The sequence below is a fragment of the Peromyscus leucopus genome, chromosome 7 (genome assembly GCF_004664715.2).
Source record: "Peromyscus leucopus breed LL Stock chromosome 7, UCI_PerLeu_2.1, whole genome shotgun sequence".
Classification (NCBI taxonomy): Eukaryota; Metazoa; Chordata; class Mammalia; order Rodentia; family Cricetidae; genus Peromyscus; species Peromyscus leucopus.
Genome location: NC_051069.1, coordinates 45153045 through 45178682, shown reverse-complemented (window position 1 = coordinate 45178682; position 25638 = coordinate 45153045). Strand labels below are relative to the sequence as shown.

The 25638-nt window shown below is 42.3% G+C and overlaps 1 protein-coding gene across 1 annotated transcript in view; it reads right to left on the bottom strand.

The window, feature by feature from the left end:
• LOC114702581 (beta-galactosidase-1-like protein 3) overlaps positions 1-25198 on the bottom strand; it is a 41569-nt gene extending 16371 nt beyond the window's left edge. Inside the window, exons 1-9 of the mRNA XM_028883041.2 lie at positions 25095-25198; positions 24727-24939; positions 20120-20188; positions 19441-19536; positions 18092-18200; positions 15925-16017; positions 12233-12314; positions 11350-11414; positions 640-724 (exon numbers count right to left, since the gene is read on the bottom strand). Of these exons, the coding sequence (XP_028738874.2) occupies positions 640-724; positions 11350-11414; positions 12233-12314; positions 15925-16017; positions 18092-18200; positions 19441-19536; positions 20120-20188; positions 24727-24939; positions 25095-25183 (901 nt within the window). The 5' untranslated portion in view covers positions 25184-25198. The remainder of the gene's footprint in view (positions 1-639; positions 725-11349; positions 11415-12232; positions 12315-15924; positions 16018-18091; positions 18201-19440; positions 19537-20119; positions 20189-24726; positions 24940-25094) is intronic.
• Between the last annotated feature and the right edge of the window lie 440 nt (positions 25199-25638).

Genomic DNA, 25638 nt, shown 5'->3' with positions numbered 1-25638 from the left:
GGATCCATTTATCCACTGATGGGCACCTGGTTAAATAATCCCCATTTTGCAGGAAGACAGACATGTCTACCTAGAATTGAAAGAAATCTTCCTCAAATCGCAAAGCTAATGCTGAGGTGCTGGGACTAAAATCCTGCTCTTTGGCTCTGGGATCCAAGTTCTCGTCTCCCACTGCTTGTGGGTCCCGAGTAATTACCACCATTTTGTTGATGATACCGCAGATTCATATTTTCTAGAGATGAGTAAGACATCATCATGCAAATGGGTCAGACCCTTTTTTAGGAATGTCAAACTCTTGGAGACACTTTCATGTCCACCTTCCCTGACTGAAGACAACTATTCCTCAGTTCTCTCACTGCACCTGTTTTGTTTGCAGCAAGGAGCCTGAGAAATAGGGGCTGCTACAATAGTGTCTCAATTTCTAACAATCTGCTGGTTTCACTCAATCGTAGAACTACTGTAGGGTAAGCAGCATATAATTTGCACTCACAAGGTCATCTTCAGAACATAGACGGTGCCTGTAATTAGCAAAGATGGATATTTGTGACTGTGCAGGCATGCCCGTCAACAGAGAGCTATGTGAATGACCCATGGCATGGGACCTTCCTGACTCAGCGTCAGAAACTCTGATGCACTTACTCTTTGCACTTTTGACATTGTGCTTATTCCCCCATGTGTCATACCAGCCAGTCCAGTATTCCATAACCATAATGGGTTTATCATTCTAGAAAGAAAGCAAAGCAAACACAAAGTGTATGTAACAAAGGAAAATAAATTGGAACAGGGGTACTATGAGAGAGAACACATGCAATGTTTCCCACCTTTCCCCCAATGCAGACATTTTCCTATTTTAATACAAACTCTCTCAAACTCATATAATTTTTATTTATTTTTTAAAGATTTATTTATTTTATGTATTGTACACTCTGTCTGCATATACACCTGTATGCCAGAAGAGTGCATCAGATCCCATTATAGATGGCTGTGAGCCACAATGTGATTGCTGGAAATTGAACTCAGGACCTCTGGAAGAGCAGCCAGTGCTCTTAACCACTGAGCCATCTCTTCAGCCCCTAATCTTTATTTCTAACAGTACTTATTTGTATATCTTTTTGCTAATAAACTATTACATAAAGGTTTCAAATTCTCCTATCTGTATGAATTATACCTTTCATGGCTATAAAATTAATAACACATCAAAATGACTAGTAATTATTGAACTTCTGCTATTATGAGGCACTGAGTAAAACATTTTATTTAGGTAGTTCTATGTGACAACCACAAAGTGATCAACCACCATTCCACTGTACAAATGGTAAACTGAGGTTAGGTTACTGTCCAACTTAGCTTGGAAGTGCTAGAACTGGGATTTGAACCGGCAGGTGTAGTTCCTGCAGCTAGGTCCTAAGCACTGCTCTGTGCTACAGGTGTGAGCAAAAAGAGTTGTTAGCACAAACTATATGGAAATATATCAAAGTCTTACATTCCCCAACTCTCCAGAACTTATTTTTACCTAAAATGTGGGCATTTCTTTTAAATTTTATCTTATGGATGCCTAAACTCTTGATCTAACACATTTTTAAGTTAATAACTCTATTCACTCCATTTCCACCAGCATTCTCAAGTCAGCTAAACAATGAAGGCTCTTGTTAAAAAAGTAATTATCTTACTAGCAAGCCCTGCTCTTGGGCCAAATGTATTAAAATTTTGTCTGCATACCAATTTCTCTGTCTCTCTCTGTATCTCTGTATCTCTCTCTCTCTCTCACACACACACACAGCACTAAAAGAAAACTAAAGCAGCTACACTTATATTAGACACACGACAACTCAGAAAAACAGGAAGTACATTACATAATTCTAAAGGGATAAATTTCTCAGCAAAATACAATATACAAAATGCAACTTTCCAATAAAATACTATATGTGAATGCACCTTAAAGGACCCTCAAAATACTTAAGACAACCATTAACAGAACAATTAAGATGAACAAATCATAATCATAAGTTGAAAATAAAAGCAAAGTACATATTATTCTCAAATATTCAAATATATTTGATCAAATATATCAAAAAGTACATATTATTCTCAAATTATCTTCTGACCTACACTTGCGCAGTGTGGCATGAATACACACACACACACACACACACACACACACACACACACACACTATAAGAATAAAAATTAAGAATGACTGGGAAATCCCTAAAGATTCAAAACTTCAACAACATAGTTTAAGCATGGAATAAGGAAAAATCTCAAGAGAAATTTTTAAATGTTTTGAAGTCAATGGAAATACAATATACCAAAATTAGTGTGATATAATATAGGAAAATTGGTATCAATAAGGATTTATATGAAGAGAAAATTATCAACACAATAATGTAAGTTTTAACCAGGAAAAAAAAATACATAGGTAAAATAAAAGCAAATACAATCCAAAGACACAGAGAACAAAAACAATCTTGCTGAAAACCTCAGGGCAGATATCTATCTAATTTTTAAAAAATAGAGAAAAGGATGTGACCAAGGTCATTCACTGGGGAATGCCCCACATGCTTCCCTCCTTGAAAACTAAAATTAAAATAAACAAAAAAGACTATGCTGGTATTTTACTGGAATGCTTGAGAGAAGATGCAGGAGGTATCTTACAGAGACACCATGGAATGTCACTGTGGAAAGCGCACTCCCTCTCCCCAGGTGGCTTCATTTGGCTTGAGCAGCAGCAAGGCTTGGTGGGGGCTTTTGACTCAGTGATAGTTGCTGAGTAGAGTCCAGTTGAACCTAGCTGAATCAGCAGCACTTCTTTGTGACGACCAAATCCCAGATTTATGCATGAATTTCTACATCCCTTCATGTCCTGATTTCCTTATACAATGGGAGACAACAACAGTACCTACTGCATCGCCCTGGGAGAGCTGAGAAATAGCAAACACCTAGTACAGTGCCTGGCACAAGAGTGATTAGCCAATGTTAGTGACTCATGTGGCTTGAATATAAACTGCACCACCCCGACCCTCACACTCATATATTAAATGCTTGGTCCCCATCAGGTAGCGCTGTTTTGGGAGTTTCTGGCAAATTTTAGAGGTGGGCACTCCTAGCTGAAAGAAGGAAGTCACTTCAGGTGGGCACTCTGGGGTATTTTTCCCTTGGCCCCATCCTGTCTTACCTTCTACATCCTGTGTGCTCTCATGATCTGCCCAACAGGACTGAACCCTCTGAAACCGTGAGAAAACAACAAAATTTCTTTCTTCCTCTAGTCGCTTATGAACTAATGCTCTGAGGCTAGATGAGGAAGACAGTGATCCGAATGGGATTTTGTCAGGTAGCACAGCTGAGCCTCCCTTTTGATGCCTTTTGGTATGTTAATTGAGTAGAAGGACCCAAGTACTTCTGGTCTCCTTCTCACAATCTTTTAATGGCCCATCCATCCTTTTATATGTGTGTGTGACCTCTAGGTCAGATTCTGTGATGGTCTAGACTTGACTTTACAGGCTCCATCTTAGGGAAAGGGCTACCATCTCAGAACACCTACTGTACTCAGTTCCAGGAAGAATCTCAGGAATGTGCCACGGCAACTTGAACAGACACAGGGCAGTAAAGTTTGGCAAGATCCAGATGCTCCTGCAGACATACTGCCTGAGATTTATGGCCCTTGAAGATATCTAGACAATCCTGCTGAACAGTCCAGATAATCCTGTTCAGCAGGTTGTGGTTCCCTGCCAAAAGTCTAACCCATTGGTTTCAAATGTGGTTTTGCCACAAAGTCTAGACCAATAGTTTCAAAAAATCACCTTGCCCCATATCCCTTCTACCCAATCCCAAGTTGCCAATTCCCAGCTCATGGTTTTTCCCTATAAAAACTCTCTATACCTGGGCTCATGGCAGCTGCCACATTTCCTTGCATCTGCCAAGCAGTGGCCCACGTTGAACCTGAATAAAAGGACCCTTATGAGCTTGCATCGGAAACCAGCTCCTTGGTGGTCTCTGGGGGTTTTGAGAAACAGGTACAACAATTCAAATTTAACTTTCAAGAAAAAGTGTTGAGTTGCACTCAAGAGAAAAGACCTGCCCAGCATGACTCTCAAAGGAAAAGTTGAGGGGAAACTGCACCCTGATAAGGACTCTGCCTGGCTGTGGATTTTCTACCTACTGTTCCATAAAGTCCCACAACACCTAACCCCATCTCCCTGAAGACAGAGAGCTGAAGGAAGGACTGCTCTATTTTCCTCAAGCCAAAGCTTGAATCAACCATTCTTTCCGCCCTTCTCCATCTCCTGGTTCTCTGGTAAATTGTGGAGCATTAAAAAAAAAAAGAAAGAAAGAAAGAAAGAAAAGAAAAAAAAAAAAAAAAAAAAAAAAAAAAAAAAAAAAAAAAAAAAAAAAAAAAAAAAAAAAAAAAAAAGAAAAAAAAAAAAAAAAAAAGAAAAAAAAAAAAAAAAGAAAAAAAAAAAAGAAACCTCCCTTCCTGGTGAAAGCGTTGATGGAGCGAACCAAGAGAAAGAGTCCAAGCTGCATGGCTCTCCTCGGTTCCGGTAGGGGTGCAGAAATCATTAGGGAAGAAGAGACCCACCCGACTGCTCACCCTGCTCACCGACAGACAGCTGGTAGCCCAGGTTCTGGGATATCCTAGCAGCTCCTGGAAGACACATTATATCCCAGGATTCTTTCTTTCCAGCTCATAGTATTGGCAGAAGGAAGAGGGTTTGGATTTTGACAGCCAGGGGGCTATAGCTTGAACCTTAGGCTGTTTGGTACCTCCTTGCCTGTTTCATTTGGTTGGAAAATACTTGTTTTGATTTTGTTTTTAGAGAACTTCATCCATTTGGCTGTCTGCTTGCCTTATGAGTTGATGAGTTCCAGCCTAGGTACCACCACACCAGGGCTCTGTATTTCCATGCTGGAGGCTTTAACTGCCATCTGACCTTGCTCAGGGCACTCTGCAGTATGAGTTGGCCCAAGCTGGCAATGCCACAGTATGAGATTTGGACAGAGGTTCTAGATGTTGAGGGCTGCTGCACTGCTAGTATAAGATGAAAAGGGTAGCAAGTCCCAGGAAAATGTATTTCTATGAAGAATATCCATGTGTTCACTTTCGGTTTTTTGTCTTTGTCTTCTTATAACTTGTTTCCTAGGATGTGTGGTGCAGTTTCAGTACCAGGAATACTTGGAGCCACACATTTACTAAATTGGCAAATACCGTCATGGGCCTCTGACTGAGAAGGAGTGGCATATTATCAAAACATAGAGTCGGCCAGTTTGTGTGTGAGATTCTTGTGAGTGATGGCTGCCTAGAGGTTCTTTAACTTGTCATAGCATTTCTTAATTGGAATCATTTTGTCAAAAGTGAGGTAAATGGGATAAATCTCCTCGTGTATAAGCTTTCATGCTCTTGCTTAATAAGGATTCTGAGAAAGAAGCCGAACCAAGGCTTCTGACAGGAGTGAAAGGCCTCATTCCTCTCCTTGGCAGAAAGCGGGGAAATAACGAATTGGTTTTATGTGTGTGCTTGATTTGGTTTGGTTTGGGGGTTATTGTGTTTTAACTCTCTAAATCTGTCTCCAGTCAGTGTTGAACCCACAGCATAGCTCTCATAAATGGAATCCCTCCTGTCATTTGAAATATAGGCAGACATGTTTTCCCTTTGAAAACTTAAGTACTCAGCCTAGATAGGAAGCATTCTATTCTGAGGCAAGACATATCCTTTAATGTAGCACCCAGTCAGAGGATTGAATGAGAAGAACAAAGAAGCAAGACATTCCTGAACTTACAGTCAATTCTCATCTCCAGATATGTTTAAACTAGAAAAACACTAATTATACCAATAATTCACAGAAAAAAAATAGCTGACTTGTGTGTCTATTTTTATTGTTTAACACCCTACCTGGGTGTTATATATTCAAGCTCTTTTAAGTATTCTACAAACTGCAAAAAAAAAAAAAAAAAAAAAAGAAAAGAAAAGAAAAGAAAAAGAAAACATTAGTAAAAGACAGCTAAGGTTAGTAAGAAGCATAGAAACTCACCAAGAAAATCTTATAGGGACACTTGATGACAGAGGCTACACATCAGAAGAATCTAATTGTAATCTAAACGTCAGGATAATGCCTAACTTAGATCAAGCAATGCGTTCTGGAAGGGCTAAGCCAATGACTAGCTAATATAAATTTAAACGAAATACAAGAAATACAATAAAAACTTATAAGAACCCTTCAGAATTAAAAAAAAAAATGTTATCAAGTATATTGGAAGCACATTAATCCTGATCCAGGGAGTATAGCCGTGGTTGGCATCACCTTTATAGGACAAAGTGCCCCTAGTAGTCGCAGAAGACACAAAGAGTTGGACATGACTACAGGAGTGAATTGACCTCAAGTTGTAGGTATTGCTTTCAAAATCTATAATGCAGAGTACTGAATAATAAAAAATATGAGAAAAAGAAAAAAATGGATGAGGCAAATGTGAAAAAGAGAGTGTCTGGGTCACTTTGCCTGTTCCAAGAAAGAAGAACACTAGAAGCATAAAGACTGAAAATTAAATAAAGTAAAAGAAGCAAGAGAAAGAAAAGTTCATAGCTAGATAAAAAAGACAAAACTGTAAATTAGAAGATGATTCACAGAAGAGCCTAGGTGTTCCCCTAATATTTCAGAGCCAATTCGAAATTCCCACAGGAGCCCTCAGTACAACTAACAGCAGGAAGTCAGCTTATGGAGTTTCACTTGGATATGGGTGCTAATTGTACTGTTCTCAATACACAGTGATTCAAAACAACAGAAAATCAGAAGTAACAAGGGAAATGAAACAAACTTTTCCTTCAACCTGTGTCTGTTAGCTAGGAGATTGGACTAAACCATATTAAAATATCATCTTCTCTATATGTTAGAATGCCCAGCTCTATCATTGGACACAATTTATTATGTAACATAAGTTCTCCAATGACATTCTTTCTAAAAAAAGACAATGAATTCACCTACAGGTCCCAATTAGTAAAGCCATGTGCTTACAAATGCTTCTTGCTCTCTCTAAGAAACTTTTGCCCCTGAGACCAATGAGAAAGTAAGACCATGTGGATAGATGGGGACGCCCTGGTTAGGTGTCAAATGCACAACTAGGAAAGTCTGAATTTAAAATGATAGTTACAGGGTCTCAGAGAAAGGAGTAGTTCCCCAAATAAGAGGCTTTGGAAAGAATTCAGACAGTATTGCAAAATTCCTTAGCTGTGGACTAATCTGGCATGCCAATTGCCCTCTAACACCGCAATTCTGATGGTTTTAAAAAACCATATAAATGAATTTAGGGGTTTTGTTTCACGATTTGAGAACTATAAATATATTCATTCCACCATGCCAAACCTTCAATAGCTGTTATACTGGGAAATAATGGTGATTTTCAATTGGGGTTCTTTAGGGTTATTTCAGGTTTTGTTTCTCTAGGGCTTTGTGTGTGTGTGTGTGTGTGTGTGTGTGTGTGTGTGTGTGTGTGTGTATGTGTGTGTGTATTTGGTGATCTGCTTTTAGTTTTATTGGTTTTCATTTGTTTTCACAGCCCACTTGGAGACAAAGCCAGAAGATCATTATTTACTTTTGAATGCAAGAATCCACCATCCAAACATCTCAGAGTTTCAAAAGTTCTCCTTGTTTGCCTACACAAGACCTACACAAGAGCAAGTCAGTCAATAGTCCAACACAGAGGGCAAAAGGGCCCACAAGCCCAGACCATAGCTGAGAGACTGACAGTTGATGACGACCAGGGGAGAGAGAGTCCTGTTTCTTAGAGGGTATGGTCCCTGAGAGGTTGACTAAGCACCAGTGGATGGCCCCCCTACCTACTACTGAGTATACGGACAGTGGACTCCATAGTTTATTTTTTTTTTTAAAAAAAAAAAGAGGACATAAAGTTAGAGGGGGTGAGTTGTGGCTAGATCTGGGAGGAGTTAGGGGCAGTAAATATCATCAAAATACATTTTATACATTGTGAAATGCTCAAATAATTAATAAAAATTATATTAAAAATTATCCTGCTGTCTTTGATGAGATTTTAGCTGAAGAGTTTGAACTCTCTGAGATGTCTACTGTGGAGCTTCTGCCTCATTAGGTACTAGCAATGTTGGAACAAAAGAGAAGACGCTGGTTGACGACAAATGAATGGGAAAATACCAGGCTGGTGGAATAAGCCTTCTAGAACTGAGGAAACAACTACAATAATTAAATCTTGCTCAAGGAAGTCCTTTCCAGGTTTGGAGTACCAAGCTCTAGTCAAGGTAGTGAAGAACAATCCTTTGTTTCTGAAGTCACCTAAATGGTGAGTGAAGATTTCCAAACAACCTAAAGATTACATTCATCCTGGGCATTCTCAGATTTGGGTTATTTGGTAATCTTTAAGTTAGTGTTGTCTGGTCCATCAAACTGTATTTGTATGAACAGTATTTGGGAAAAATGAAAAGGATGAACCATCTGCTTAATAAGGTGGAGCTGGTTGGGCAGTGGCAACGACTTTAATCTCAACACTCAAGAGGCTGAGGCAGGTGGATCTCTGTGAGTTCAAAGCTAGTCTGGTCTACAAAGCAAGTTCCAGGACAGCCAGGCTTGTTATACAGAGAAACCTTGTCGAAGGGGCGGGGGGGGGGGGAGCGCGTGGAGCTGGAGAGATGACTCAGCATTTAAAAGCATTGGCTGCTATGACAGAGCACCCACATGGCAGTTTACAACCACCAGTAACTCCAGCTCCAGGGCATACACTGCCCTCTTCTGTTCTCTGGAGGCATTCCACACAGATATCGCTCTTGCATACACTAAAGCAAAACACTCAAACATAAAACAAAGGTAAATAAAATTTTCATTCAAGAAAAATATATTGGCTAAACTTTTCAAAATATCCACTAAGCTTTGCTTATGATTCAGCTCTCAATGAGTGTGGCTCCTCAACACAGACCTCAGTCCCTTTAAAATTGTATATGAAGGAGACTTTCTAGCCTCTATGATAAATGCCCCACCCATTAAGTTAGAAGACGAAGCTGGGATCAAACAGGATGTACAGCAATTAAGCCACTTTCTGATGTCTTTCCATTAGTCTGCATCTCTCAAAGGATGAGCCCACTCCATCCCTTTCACTCACAAGAAAAGATGCTGATGAAACCTGGAAAGCCCAAAGCACTGACAAACAGCTGGCTAAAAAGTGAACCGGGGACCTGTGAGATGGCTCAGTGGGTAAACACTCTTGCCATGAGAGCCTGACAAACTTGGTTTGATCTCCAGAACTCAGATACATGTGCAAGGAAAGAACCCACTCCTCCAAGTTGTCTTCTGACCTCCACACATGCACTGTGATACACACATACCTACACTTCACACACATAGACACATACACCCATAGACACACACACACACACATACACACACACACACACACACACACACACACACACACACACACGTTTTCTAAAAGGAAAAGTAGAAAGAACTCTGTTATACTATTAAGGACCAACAACTCAATGACCACAGCACAGTAGAGCTGACCGTTTACTAGGGCTATGGGCAAGCTGGCCCTGAGGGCATGAGAGTGGGGTAGCTGGTCTCACCACCCTTGTCTGCCATGTGGTGGCATGGGTGAGGGAAAATGCCCTCCCTTCCTCCCTCACCACCTGTGGCAAGTAGGAAAGATGACCCAGCCCCTCACCAGCTGCAGCACTCAGGAGAGTGGGCCTTGACCTGGGCAGCACAGTAGAGCCGACCCTGTCGACGGGGGGCACAGATGAGCTGGCTGGAGAATAGTAAGCGTAGGAGATCTGGCCCCACCTCTCATCTGCCATACAGTGGCATGGGTGAGGGAGAGAGGCTCGCCACACACCTCTCACTGCCTGTAGCAGGTGGCAGAGCTGTCCCTGAGGTCATGAGAGCAGGAGAGCTGTCCCTGGCCCTCACCAACAGCAGCACTGGGGAGAGGGGCCCCTGCACCTCACTTGAGTAACACCATAGAGCTGGCCCTGGTGGTGTGAATGTGAATGAGCCAGCCCTGAGGGCATGAAAGCAGGAGAACCAGCCCTGCCCCTTGCTCTTTGCTATGTAGGGTGAACTAGACTGGACAGTGCTGGAGAGCTACCCTGGTGGTGAAGACAGGGGAGAGCTGGAGGGTTGACCAGTCATGCAACCACCCAGGCACAGAACCAGGGCTACACGTTGACCCACCCCAACATCCACACCATCTATGATCTGCAGGAGCACATGAAGGGGCTGGTCCTGCAGGTCCAAAGCTACAGGATCTCCATGACATAGGACAACAACAGAATATCCAAGAGGAGTCCCAGTGAGGGCCCAGTACTGACAGTGTAGCGGAAACCAGAGACTTCAAACCAAACCAATGACTCACAGCAATGAACATTACAAGTAAAGATATATGGACTAAGGGTTTACTGTGTGACTCACTGTGTCACACTGCAGTTTCTATGACAAGATTTTTCTTTATCTTTTTTTCCTTTCTTTTTCTTTTCTCTTAAATTTTATTTTATTGGGGGATGGAGGTTGCAAAGGCAGAGGGTGGATACGAAGAGACAGGGAAATGCATGGGATTGAGATATATGACGTGAAAGCCACAGTGGATACATTAAAGGTTTTTTAAAAAGAAGAAGAAAAGAAAAAAGAAAGCAGGATGAGCAAACCATGGATAATGAGCCAATAAGTAGTGCTCATCCATGGCCTCTGCATCAGAACCTGCCTCCTGGTTTCAGCTCTGCATTCCTGCCATGATGTCCTTCAGTGATGAACTGTCAGTTGGAGATGGAAGCTGAAATAAACCCCTTCTTCCCCAAATTGCCTTGGTCATAGTGTTTCCCGGCAGCAACAGAAACCCTAACTAAGACGCCCTGCTCCTTAAAGTGAAGGTTGGAGACAGAAAAGTTTACATTCCTTAAGACTGGTCTTGACTATACCCATTTCCTTCCAGCACTATTTCCACTGGGTTTTCAGTACAGCAGCCAACCCAGAATCCCAATATTCTAGTAAAAGCATCAACAGATGAGAATGAGCTTCCCACGAGCACCAGCCATGACCCATTTCCTAAACTGTGTCCTCTGGGAGGAGAAACACCATTTGTTTCCTCTAATCATATTTACTTCTCTTCTGACATAAGCCCCTCGTGCTTCCCAAAGTAATCTCACTGACATGACCCATGAGAGATGGCAGAAGAAATTTCTTTTCCCCAAGTCTTGCCAAGGGGCTTTGAACTCCACCGAGGCTCAGGGTGAGGTGGACATATCCTTGCAAAGCTTGCTGTGTCCTGTGACATCAATGGCATAGATAGCAAAATCTTGAGGGAAGACAGACAAGACTCCGCATTGCTTGAAAATCTTACCTGCACTTCAAGAAGATTCAGAAAAGAATCCTTCACAAATGATGGCATATTGATAGTGGCCAATGCTGTAGAGAGAAAGAAGGGGGTACCTCTGAAACACTGTGAAAGGGGTGAGTAGAAGGGATAACAAGATACTGTTTGTAACCTCCTTTGCAAGCATAAAGGACTGTCCTAACTATTGTCACATCATACATGCAGGAGCACTGTCTTTGTTGATAGGGAACAACTAAATTTAACCATGCTTTGAACATATAGGTGGACCAAAACAAGGCCAGCTAACATAGCAACGCCTAGGATCTGAATGAAAGCTCCTGGTCCTAGCTAGATTCAACACTTGCCAGATTGTAGTATTAAGAGCAGAGCTACCAAAGAGAAGAAGGAAGCAGTCCACAATGGCTGCCAGTCGGCACTAAAGAGCACCTCATTACTTTCCCTCATTTTTCCCACTCTTTAGGATCTGCCAAGTCTAAGACTATGTGATACCAGGATTGAAACTTTGACTGCAGTGTGTTTTGTTTACACCCATCCAATAGCTCCCTATGTGACTGCCCATGCTGGTAGGAATGAGCAGGGCCCTGAGCCATGTCCTGCACCAGCCTAGACTCCTACCTATGGAATTATTTTTAAAATTAAAAGATATACTCAGGATGAAGAGCTCCATCAATGCTCTGTTCAAAGGGGAAAAAAATGACACACATGATATTTGAACTCTGAGCTTTGATGTTGAACCTCATTTTGTATCATATCAAATCTCTGGGATCTATCTCAATAAACATGGGAAAGAGAATCAGAAATATATCTGGTTCCCTCTGATACTTGTTTACAATTTATATTGGCTGGCTAAGAGCCTTGGTTGTCCTCTAAAGTGACTGTAAACCAGTACCTCCTTTGACAGAGCCAGACTGAATTCCTTTGTCGTTATCTGAGGTCAAGAGGAGCTCTACAATCCCTCTCTTCAGCAAAGCCTGTTGGGAAAATGAAGATTATGAATCCACTTTTCTTGCTCCCATGGGAAAGAGCAAAGATTGGGAAGTTAGATAATAAAGATAATTTGGTTCAAAGGGAGCATGTATGAACTACAAAACAGGTATATGGAATGTCTCCCAAATGTCCATATGGTAAAGAATTAGTGCTCAGCATGATGCTAGTGAGAGATGGTAGACACTTTCAAAAGTGGAGCCTAAGGGGAGGTCTTTAGGTCATTGGAGGTATGTTCTGAAAAGAGACAGTCGTAATTCTGTTCTTTTTCTTTTCCTTGCACTACCAGATCAGGAGGTAAGTGGTTTGATTCTGCCTGGCACTTCTCACTGTCTTTCAATACAAGTCACATTAGAGCTAACCAATCATGGACTGGAATTACAACTCTATGAGCCAATATATTTCTATTCTGCTTGTAGGTTAATTATTTCAACTATCTTTTACTTTTCAATTGGCATGTATTAATTATACAGAATAATAGGTTTCATCATGATTTTTCAGACATACCTATAACAACTTTGATTGTATGTAAGGTATCTGTTACAGCAGTGGGAAATTGGCTAATACAGAAAGGCTTGAAGGCAGAATGACCATCTACAACTTAGACATTGAGGAAATTGTTCCAGATGCTGCACTAATACAGTGGAAGGCTGTGGGCTCTGACATGACACACATGGGAAATGAAACCTGAGTTTCTCAATGACCATACTATGGAAGTACGTAAATTACAACAAAGAGAAAACAGATAGAAGGCATTTGATGCTATTGCAATGTTAAAAACTAGCTCCATTTCAAACTAAGTTGCTGTGTTAAAAAAAAAAAAAGAAAGAAAGAAAAAGAAAAACCTAGGAGTCGTGAGGATGTTATACTTAGCCCAAGGATTGTTAACCATGGGCTGTCTGGACCATGACTCTAAGGTCAGCCCCATCAGCAGTTGAGTCATGAGAGCATTCTAAAGAGGACACTGCTCTCAGAGTCATTTGGCTTACTTCCCAAAATTGCTTCCCCTTCCCTTTATTGCATAATCGTTATCCAACAATATTAACCAGAGTCTCATTCTGCTTCCGTAATGTCACTTACCTGCTGCTTGCTCAGAGGGGAAAAAAGAAGATAAATGTCTCACATAGAAAATGCCCAGAGTTGAGACAAGTGTGGTTTGTGCCTTTACAAACTCCAGCCCTGCCTGTTCTTCCCTTTTGCAGCAGTTCTCAGAGTGACAAAAGAGGCTGTTGCCATAATATTGCTATAAATAAACTTGATTTTTATTTTTTAAATTTAAGTTTTGCCTGGTGGTCTTTCTCAATGGTCTCAAACTTCACAAGACTACAAGGGAGAGGCTGACCTTGTTGGGTCCTAAGAGTATCAATAAACTTAACAAAGCTTGAGTTCCATATGGATTCCATCAGCAGAATTATGAAATCCTACTATGTCTGAAGGAAGGAGGAGCTATATTCTGAAAACTCTACTTGTATCATAGATCCTGGAAATCACAGTGATGGCTCAGAAAGCATAGGGACTTCCCTGTGTACCTATTAGGTTCATGTAGTCATAGATAATCCTGGGAATGAAGTTAAGTGATAACTGTTGTTGTTTAAGATAGGGCTTCCTATAGCCTAAGCTGCCCTTGAACTTGCTGTATTGTTGTAGAACATTATTTTAAGACGTGTTACATTTGTTTGTGCTATGGAATATCTGTTTAATGATGCAAAGATGTGTTGCATTCTTTTATGTTGCATTTGTTTAACTCTGTGAACCTGTGTTACTTTGCCTGTCTAAAACACGGGATGGTCTAATAAAGAGCTGAACGGTCAATAGCAAGACAGGGGAAAGGTTAGGTGGGACTGGACGATAGAATAAATAGAAGGAGAAATCTGGGAAGAAAAGAAGTAGGAGCAAGAGAACAAGAAGAGGAGGATGCTAGGGGCCAGTCACCCATCTACACAGCCAGCCACAGAGTAAGAAATAAGTAAGATATACAGAAGTAAGCAAAGGAAAAAGCCCAGAGGCAAAAGATAGACAGAATAATTTAAAGTTAACAAAAGCTGGCAAGAAACAAGCCAATCTAAGGCTGAGCATTTATAAGCCTCCATGTGTGATTTATTTGGGAGCTGGGTGGAGAGTCCCCAAAAGAGCCAAAGAGTAAAAACAACCAACTACACTATAGAGCTGAGGATGCTCTTCAGCTGTTGATCCTCTTGCCTCTGCCTCCCAAGTCCTGAGATTATAGGCATGCACCACCCACTCAGTTCAGTAACTTTAAAAAAAATCAGGAAAAAAAATAATACTAGTTGAACATCAGTGACTGAGTTCAGGATATCAGTTTCCAGTTTCTGTGTTGGCAGAGCCAAATAGCAGCACCATGTCTAGATGAGTCAGGTCAGAACTTGGAAGTTGTAACATGTTTTGTACCCTGAGGACGGAGTCCAGTTGAGACTGGACCTTCCTGGATTCCTTAAGTGAGGGAAGGCAAGCACAAGGTGGGGTCTAAGCCACAAGAAAGGATACTAGCTAGACTGTAAGTAATCGCTGGCCCAAGAATACAGCTATGAATACTATGAACCAAAAGAATGGGAGTACCAAATTTTCATGTTTTAAGAAGGTCCTGAGAGCAATGATTCCTAATATCACATTTGTCTAATAACAAAGTTATTCATGTTTATCTTAATTAACATGATTATGTGGGAAATTTACTTAAAAAATTATCCTTGATTGTTACATGTTAATAGTGGAGATCATCAGTAAGTATTTATTTCCTCCAAATTAAAACATTACCCCCTAGGTGGAAGAAAGATGCTCATAAAACTCAGAAAGTAAATGATCATCTGTGGCAGACCAGCTCCCACATTTATTTATCCCATGGACTCTTAAGGAGTGAGGGATAAGAGATTTAGATAGAAATACAGAGGGGAGAGACAGACAGAAACACAGGGTAGCCTCGGAAGGGCCTGGGTCAAAACCCACCAATTCCTTTGTCTCTTCTAAAGGATTTCTAAAGGAATGCCAAGGGGTGGAGCAAAAGACCTCACCCTAGCACAGCCAAGTGCAGAACATTTCAAATACCTGGTAGCCACGCACGCAAGTGGTCAAGCCATTCCCTAATGCAGCTCTTCTTTGTAAAGCAAGCTCAGATCTCACTAGGAAAACTTTGTGGATCCCAACAAACATCTGAAGCCCAAGAAGTAAACAAAATTTACAATGATCAGAAAACTCCTGAGACAGAAGATTCCAAGGCTCCTCCCCAGGGCTACACAACCAGCAACAACTGCTGTAGAGGGGAGATAGCAACAGGCCAACTGACCTACAAATCATGCCAGGAACTCCAAAGATAGTGCTGTATGGGCTTTTCAGGGATTCAGCCATCTTTGAATCACCCATGCTCCTGTAAGTCACCCCAATAGGCTCACTGATTCATTAAGCTAGACTTAGATGAAATCATTTCTTCATTCTATCATAAGTTTCCTAATGGGTTATTCATGTCTCTCCAAGAAAAGTCACCTGACGCCCATGAGGCTGGAAATCAGTTATGCATTTTAGAAAGGTACAAAATTAAGGAAGAAGCCATAAAAATATTGGTGCAAAGCAACTATTCTTACTTACCTCCTTAATGTATTCCATGTAGTCATTATCTTTATTAAACGAGCCATATTCATTCTCTACTTGGACAGCAATAACAGGGCCACCATGCTGGTACTGAGAAGCAAACAGATGATGGTAAAAGAAAAATCTTGCTATTGGAGCAAAAGCCTGGAGTCCAGGTCTGCTAATAAAGAGCCCAGAACTGATATGGTGCTTTGTCCCAGGCCTGTTGGAGACTGGTACCTTCATTCGTCTCCAGACATGTAAGCTCCTGGAGCTGTTCTGCCTTCCACAATGCTTTCTGGATATAGAACCAGTTTCCTTCTGTTTCTCATATTCATTAGCTCTCAGACCTACAAACTCACTTCCTATCTACCTTTCCACCTAATCCATTATGTAGGCTTCCTCTCCACTCTTCCTGCCTTAGAATGAACCCCACCCCACCCCATCTCATATGCTCTCTCCATACTCCACTACTACACCAACCCCATGAAGCTGCACAGAGCCTTGTGCACTCAGCTTCATATACATAAGTCCTCGCCTCTCCTTTGATGTATCCATGACTATACTCTTTTCCATCTAAACTGACTGATTTCCATTATCCCATTACCAATGTGAAGCTGCAACGAGAGCTCTGTGCTTTGCGCAAAGAACGTAGCAGCAGATGCACTGTCACATATATCTAGGACAAAAAAGAAAAACAGACATGACTTATTTCATTAGTTATATCAAACATAAACTTGTCCTCAGTCACAAGGAGTTCTCTGCTTTGTATTAGAAAGTATGTATTAAAAACCCTCATGAGGCTGGAAATAAGGCATGCATTTTAGAAAGGTATTTTCTTTTTGGCTACATACTAATTTTGTGAGAGCTCCAGAAACACCGCTGGATTGCGATACATTTAGAGGACTATCATTTTTATTTGTAATCATCACTAAATAATCTTTTTTACTAGTGGATGCTTATAATTTAATATAAAAATATGGTTAAAAAATGATTGTCCCCTAAAAAGGCAACTAAGTTACTATGGGGCAGCATGGGAGGAATTTAATTCACCATAATTTCTTGTATTTTTTTTTAATTTCCCCCAACATTAATCAGTTAAAACAACAGGGGTAATTTAGAGTATTCACTCTCAGTGAATCTGTGTGTGAGCTGAGAAGATATTAGGTGCATACAGACAACTGGAGCAAACTTTTGTGTACTCTCTGTCTCATGTGATGTCTTTTTAGAAGCTTCAGGGCAAAGTCACAAGGACCAATCAAGGAGTCTATGCTTAACTTGAGGGTCTAGACATAACTTGTAAGAAAGTCAGTTTAGTATCCCAGAGACATTTGGAATGACTGTGGAGGCCCAATTTACTCAGGGTCCGAGAATCTGAGCTTGCTTTACCCAGCAGGGCTGCATAAGGGGATGATTTGACCATGGGTGTGGTTACCAGGTCTTTGGGAGGGTCTAACTTGGCTGTTTGATGTGCTTTGACCTAGCAAGGGGGAGGTCTTTAGCCCTGACCCTTGGCATTATTATAAAAAGCTCTTTGAAAGAGGCAGACGGGCCATTGGGTTTTGATCCAGGCCCTCCCGAAGCTATCCTGTGTTTCTGTCTGTCTCCTCTCTGCTGTCGTTCTATCCAAAAGTTTCTTATCCCTCTCTCCTCCTCATAGGAACCCTTTAAAAGGTGAGAAGCTGGCCTCCCACAAATGACCTTCTCAATGGTGAGCCACAGTATTTCTCTAAAGTGAACACTGTTAGATCACAGACCTAGCAGCCCCCACCCCTCAGAAATCAGGCCAAGCTCCCTTGCAGCTCTCTGAGACAGAGGATCAAGAAACCATGTTGTGGCAGTCTGAGCTACAATCTTACTTTTATCTAGAGTTTTCCTGCTTTGTGACTCCCGACATACAGGCCAGGTCAAGCTAGGTCACTTAGTACAGAGCTCACCCCCAAACTCTCCAAAACACAAAACAATAAAGTCTGTCAGAATGATAAACTACCCCCGTCCTTTGGAACTGGAGACTCTCCCAAGATGCCAACATACTGCCAGTGGTATGATGCCAATACTCATCTAACTTCAGTTCATGATTCTCTAACCCTGCCAGTAAAGTGCATCTGAGGGGTAACTCATCCCGACTTTCCTTCTCCATAGCCACCCTGCTCTTTCTGATGATTATGAGGGGAGACATTCCTACCTGGAGAGGAAGTATTCTGGGAACCAGATGATCAAAATACTTATCAACAGCCTCAACAAAGTCCTGGTGGGTTGTTCTCAGTTGTGACTCCGGGTAGCGCAGAAGCCAGCTAGGGACAAGAGGCAAACCATGAGTGTGTGAAACAAGAAGCAGGAAAGAAGATGGGTCTGGTCAGCTGAGCACAGCTGCTCTGCTCAGAGCCACCTATATAGCTGGATGTCTTTCTGTCCACCTAACAACCAGAGCTTCAGAATACTCAAAGTGCTCAAGGAATCTGTAGCATGTAAGTTTTTTGTACTCTCCTCAAGGACTCCAGAGATGCGTGATTCAAATGAGGACAGAGCATCTCAAGGCACTTTAGATCTTCCCAGCACTGATGAATTGAGCTGAAGGGCTGATCCTGGCAACACTCCCAAGTGTTAGCTTTTTTCCCAGAACCCCATTCTCATTCAACTCTCTAGAATAGAACTCGATCTCTATCCTTATCATAGTCTCCACTCCTCAGGCACAGGGTCATATTTTTCTCTAAGAGTCAAGGCTTCAAGCAAAACAGTGGCTCACAGGCCAATGAACATCCTACACAGGTCGCTGGGGAGGGTAAGGGCCAGGCTCCTAAGCCATTCATGGAGTAATTGGCCTTCCCAATACTCCCCCAGCTTACGCTCAGGCTTTTTCTATACATCACCTGGCTGCAGCAGATCCTTGGCTTGAAGAAAAGCTTTGTTTTGCTTTCTGACCTGAGGAGCAGCAGGGCTAACCTAAGGCAGAACCTACAAGTACCAGTGTCCTGTCACTGAGAAGGATGACAGAAAAGGACCCTGTATTCTCACCCTAGGCTGAGAGAAGGTGTTATGATGACACAATAAGCCAGAAAAGCAAGAAGGCAGAGAAGTAGCCGAGGTCTCAGCATGTGAAAAGGTGGCCTGCCTTCAGTCAGAGACATCTGGGGTCTCTAGAACAAGCCCAGAAGTTGTCATCATGTTCCTCTAGAGCCTTGGGTCCCTTTCTTCCAGCTCGTGAAGAGAACGCAGACGTCCATTACACCTCTCCTGTGGAGCAGCAGGATGGTGATCCCTACATTGCCAGAGCTCCCCTTGCACTGGTCTTCACGGCCACATGTTCACTGCACCAGGACCCACATCTCAAGTCTGCTTCTGCAACCTAGGACGACGGCAGAACACAAGCCTCCCCACCTCACTCTAGGTACCGCCTGCCAGGGCAGGAAGTGCGCAGTTCAGTTCAGGACACAGCCAGTGACAGTAGCAATCATGCTCACTGGCTTGAAAAGTTACTTATTGTAAAGCCAAACACCTTCTGAAGCCACAGCACTGGATTCTGGGGTAGCTCACCTGGGTAACCCACCTAGGTCAACCTCAGCACAGATGTATGGCCCTGGTCGAAGAATCACCCACAGCCCTACAGTTGCAGCCAGCAAAACATAGGCCCTAGAAAGGGAAACAAAGTCAGCCCCTTCTGAGTGGTCCAAAGGGGAAGCTGGGTATAGAGGGAGCCCACAGACACAACAGGATATAAGGATGTCCCCCATCTCCTTCCCCTTCCTCTCCCAACTGGGGTGGGGAGTAGCTTCTCCTTAGCCCAACACACCAGGGAACCCCTGCACCAGGCAGGAGACCAGAGGCCCTAAGATCTGGGTGTGTACAAGCTCCCCACATCACAACCATTTCCAGAGGCCTACCGGAGGGGTTACATTGGGTACAGGGGCTCAGTACCCAGCATCAGCATTGCTAAGCTGAGGAAGCCCCAGTCCCAACTCGGGTGCATTGACTCCTCCTATAGTCTGGCAACATCTGGTGTCTTAGCCCTCTTGTTTCCGTGAAAAGGAGGGTCAGAAGCTGCGGGATGGCAGGTCATGGCTAGGGAATGCCCAGATTCTAGGTGCAGACCCTTTCCCTCTTGAGAACAAGACCTCAGAGCTGAGACACACTGAGTGTTCCTCTTTATCAAATATCCTCCTCCTCGGCTGCATGCTTGCTTGGGTCAGCTCACAGAAGCAGAAAGACCACATACTCCAGGTCCAGGATCTCAGAGAAGTCAAATTTCCCCCTCTCTTGCTCATGGAGGTTCCATGGGATGTAGCTAGAAGAGAGGAGAAAGAGGTACAATAAGCATCGTATTTCCCCCTAGTGTCACTCTATATTGCATCAAGTTGAAGTTTCTCGTGAAAATTAACTTCTGCTACACAGACTCAACCATCTTTCCCCTATTATCCAACTATGTTTCAAGATATCGATTATCCTAGGTTTTCATAGGTTTATATATGTTCTCCCACAGCCCCACTCCTTTAAATAACTATCAAAAATTATAAATAGAATTGGAAAACACAACAAAAATATGTATAATTCTCAATAATTATTACTAAGAATTAATTAAAATAAAAGTAGTCAAATAGTTTCTATAAGCAAGTAAGATAAAGGACAGTCCCACCTCTCCATCTCAGAAAGGAGAGAGGAATCCAGGGCCAACAGCCACAGGGCTCAAGTTCCCTGTGTCAAAGGACATGTGTTTTGTGTGTGTCAATGACACAGATTGGAGCGTAGGGCTCCTAATCTCCTGTTTCCCGAAAACTTTGATTTTGAAACATGCAGTTTTTGTGCAGTGAGAGGTTTGTGGTGATAAAAGTCTTATATGACAACGGAACTGACTGCATTTAGGTGGAGGAATGAAAAAGTTGGTCTGCTGAAAAGAATATCCATAGCAACATTCATATCTATAATTTGTGAGAACAGAATGAAAATTATGAACACTACTTACCAGTGACTTTAAGAAAAAAGTATGGAAAAATAAAAATAAAAAATATACAGATAAGGTAAAATTGCTCCTCCAACTACTAGCAGGCAAATCAATTCTAAAATTGCAAATCGAGAGTAAATGTGGCCTGAGATAAAAATGGAAAAGAAGGATCCACCCGGCAAACACACTATCATGACTTTCGATTCTCTTAGTAGCATAGCATTGAGTAAAGAAGAAACTAACTGAGAGAGGAGATGGATAAAGCAGCTCCAAACCAGAGTTAGAGGAATGAAAGTCATAAGGAACAAAGAAAATCAACAGCAAAGGAGTGATACACAGGAGGAGATTAAGAAAGGAAAAGCAGCCCAACTGCACAACACAATGCATAACTTCTGGTAAGCACAGAACAGAAAAATGGGAAATGTTTAGTCTGAGTGAATCCAAAAATAGAAGGGTAAGGAAAAGACATAGACAAATGGGATACATTCAGGAGAAAGAGAAGATATGATCTCATAATCACCAAAGGTCCCCAAATCATCACCTCATAGCCATAGATTATATCACAAGATCTTACAGGTAAATTTTAATAATTCACTGTGAGGGTAAATCTGTATAAATCATTTTCAATGAGTAGAAAAAGATTCACTCTGTGACCTTACTCATAGGACTGAGATGATTACTGAACAAAGGCACACATAAAATATTTGTAACAAACCACTACCAAACCGTGTCTACCAGTCAATTCATGCATGGACACCTGTGTGTGTCTTACAACTAGAGTCCATTCAAGGACTACAAGGTGACTGAATATCAGCAGAACTGTCAATGCAAATCACCACTTCAAAAGAAGAGTGGGAAAATCATACGATGCCACTCATAGATAGCTCTTAAGAAAACCCAATAATTATAGGCTGGGAATATAATTCAGTGGTAGATTGCTTGCCTAGTGTGTACAAGATTTTTATCAACTGTACTTCAAAACCTAGAAAAAAATCAATTCTTTCTAACTAAATTATTGGCACATTAAGTGAGCCACTGATAAGTTCACTGCCTCTCAGCTTCACATTTTCTTTAGTCGGTTTTGGTGATAGATGTTAAGCTCTGCCACCAAAGGGTAGTGGAGGACACACAAAGGAAGGATCTCAAGGATGCTCAAGCACTCTTGGATTCATGTAGTCCTGCAGGATGGATAGCAACTGAGAAGTTTGTTTTCTTTTTTTAAACTGCTCAATATAGTATAGCCCATGACAACTAATGAAGAACTAAGAAGGCAATGTCAAGTTAAGTGTCCTCACATTTATATAATTAATAGTTATTACAGATGTAAAACCTTATCTACTACATTGCATTTTGCTGATACTTTCTGTGCTCTTTTCTCTCCATATATTAGATACCAAGTATCACAGGATCACATTTATTTTTTTATTGATTTTTCTTAATAAAACTCTATGAATTGACCATGTAATTAACAGACTTATCTAATTAACCAAAAATGTAATCAAGAAGTAGAAAACCAGGAGGAAGAGGAAGAAAGGGAAGGAAGGAAGGAAGGAAGGAAGGAAGGGAGGGAGGGAGGAAGGAAGGAAGGAGGGAAGGGGGAAAAGAAGGAAGGGAGGGAAGGAGGAAAGGAGGGAGGGAGGGAGGGAGGGAGGGAAGGAGGAAAGGAGGGGGGGGAGGGGGGAGGGAGGGAAGGAAGAAAGGAGGGAGGGAGGGAGGGAGAGAGGAGGGACAGAAGGGAGGGGGAGGGAGGGGACTCATGAACAGCCTTACCTATGAAACCTGCAGGTTCCAATAATGACCACCCTGGCAAGATGTGCCCATTGACCCAATAATAGCATGAATATTAAGGGGTAACCAACTGCTTCTTTAGTGGATTTAAACCTACAACACAGGAGGTAACTCATGCCTGCTACTATAAACCTGGGCATCTGGCTAGGAAGGTCATGGGCTACAGAGAAGAAACTACTACTATCAGTCTGCTAAATAGAAATATGGTCTTTTTGTTTTGTTTGGGTTTTTTTGTTTGTTTATTTTCCTCTTATTGAAAATAGATTCTTCTCACATAATGTATCCTGATTACAGTTGTCTTTCCCTCTACTCCTCCCAGTTCCTCCCCAACTCCCATCAGCATCCACTCCCTTTCTATCTCTCATTAGAAAAAAAAAAAACATCCTTTTTAAGAGATAATAAAATATAACAAAATAAAATATAATAAGCTAAAACAAAAACTATCCCATCAGAGCTGGCCAGACAAACCAACAGAAAGAAAAGAGCCCAAGAGAAGGCATAAGTATCAGAGACCCACTCATTTGTACATTCAGGAATCCCATAAAGACACTGAACTGAAAGACATACTAATAAATATAATAAAGTTAATCCTAAATAGATTTCTATCCATAGATCAGTGCTGCTCTCAGCCTTCCTCGGAGAAATCTCAAATCACAGCAGCAGGTTAAAGCGCTGTGATAAAGGATTGCTGTAGTGTTCGATCTAATGGTCTGCTTGTGCCAGCCTGCCAAGGAAACAGCACCAAAGAGAAGGTGGAAAAAACAGACGAGTCAAAGGATGGCAAGGGGTGCTTCGAAAGACGTTCTCTGGACATGACATGGCGTTGTGCTCATGACCTCACAAGGGCTGTTGTCACCTGTAAAGATCTTCACAAGTATGGACCTGTCAACGTGTCATCATGGAAAAAGGGAAGGTTTATAAACGCCCCGGGGACTACAGATAGGCTAGGGGAAGGAAGGGACATCACCTCCTTTAGTGGTGTGGCCACTGAGAAGTTGCCTAGACCCCAGGAAATAACTCCCCATTCATGCTCATGCAAGAAACCCTAACTAAACTGAGTCTGTGAAAATAGACATGAAAATAGAAAAGGAATTTGTTGGAAAGAAGGTTTTCAGTGGGAAGTTGGGATGTAATGGAAGGTGAAAATGACCAAAATTTACTGTATACATGTATGAGACAGTCAAAGAGGAAAACAAAAAAAAAAACAAAGACTATGCAGCTATTATAGAAGTTTCAGACTAAGATCTTTTTGTTTCCGTGACCATGGGAGAGCTGTCCCCATTTCTCATCTGCCAGACCAACCCCACAGTTGGCCAGGCCCAGACCCAAGGTTATGACTTGGCCTGCCCCAACATCCACACTATCTATGATCCGCTGGAGCACGAGAAGGGACCAGACCCGCAACAGGAACTCCACAACACAGGGTGCCAGCAGGATGTCCAGGAAGAGCCCTAGTGAGTGCCCAGCATCGAATGGTGTAGTTGGAGACCAGAGTTCTCAAACCAGACCAATGACTCTTTGCAATGAACACTTGCAACTAGAGATATATGGACAAAGGGGTGTGCGGCATAACTTGTTGGGTCATACTGCAGCTTCCTCTGAGATTTTTAATTCCTTCTCTTTTTTATATTTTACTTATTTTATTTTCTTCCTTTTTTTTTCTCTTGAATTTTGTTTTATTTGGGGGAGGCGGTGTGCAGGGGCAGAGGGCAAAGCAACAAGGAATGAATGGGAGGGATCAAGATACATGATGTGGAAACATTAGAATAAATAAATAAATTTTTAAAAAGATCTTTTTTTCCATCATTAAAAATAAAAAAATTCAAATATGTATCCAGTAAATGACCCAATGACACTTGCTGAAACAGCACCCATACTCTATCAACTTTATCCAAGGCTTCGGTCACAAAAGAAACTAAGTATGCTGTTTAAGGGACAATGGGACACAATGGCGAAGGACCCGCTGGAAATGGCTAGTCCAGAGCTAAGCATTCATGCTGTGCTCTCAAAAACAGGACCCTGACTTTGCCAGTCTGCAACCCTGCCAGGAGCCCCGTAGGCTACGTAGGTCATGAAGGCAAAAGGAAGGCACTCACGTGGTGACAGTGTTGAAGCCACAGGCCCGAAGCTTCAGCAATCTGTCCTTCCAATATTCCCTGGGCACACGGAAATAGTGGATGGAGCCTCCAACTATCATGAACTTCTGACCTTCCAGGGTGAAGTAGGCTTTGCCCTGAGCATTGTTTTCAGTGCTAAGTCCCACTGTTCTGTTCATCATCTTGAAAGGGGTCAGACGAGACCAGCGAAACCTGGATTGGAGGGAAAAGAGAAAAGGGGTGCGTAGAGGCTGCTGCAGACCTCCAGGTCAATGACGCTCCTGTTAGGAGGACACACTAGACCACTTGTGCTGCTTACCCTTCCCCAGGAAAAGAGACAGAGCTCCCCACTCCCTGCTCGCACCAACCTTGCAGGAGACGGTTTCAACATGTTATATGTGAAGTCACAGCGAGGAGCAAGACCTGATAAGACAAGCGGCAGGAAGAAGATGACCATTGTTCTCTTCCACGAAAGACACTTGCTGCAAGGAAAAGACGCAATGACAAGGGGAACAGGACTAGGAAGCTGATCCAGACCCTTCTAGAGGCCCATGGCAAAGGACACCCATCACAGGCAGGTATTCTCCCAGGAAACCCAGTGTAAGGGAGGCTGCAGCCCCATACAAGTCCACAAACTCCAGGGCTCCCACAAATCCTCCTCCTCCCTCACCCCCCCACCCCCCGTGGGACTTGAAACTCAGGTCACACTACAACAGGACAAGGCTGAGCACTTGGGGGTAAGGGATTCAGGACTCTCCATGTACAGGGTCCAGGGAAGACGCAACCAAAGCACCTCCTCACCATCCACAGCTGCACTGTCATGCCCAGAGGCAATGTGCAGACCTAAGCAGGGTAGGGTAGAGGGGGACCTGCAGAGGAAAGAGCTGGCATGGAGAAACTTGTAAAGGGCGT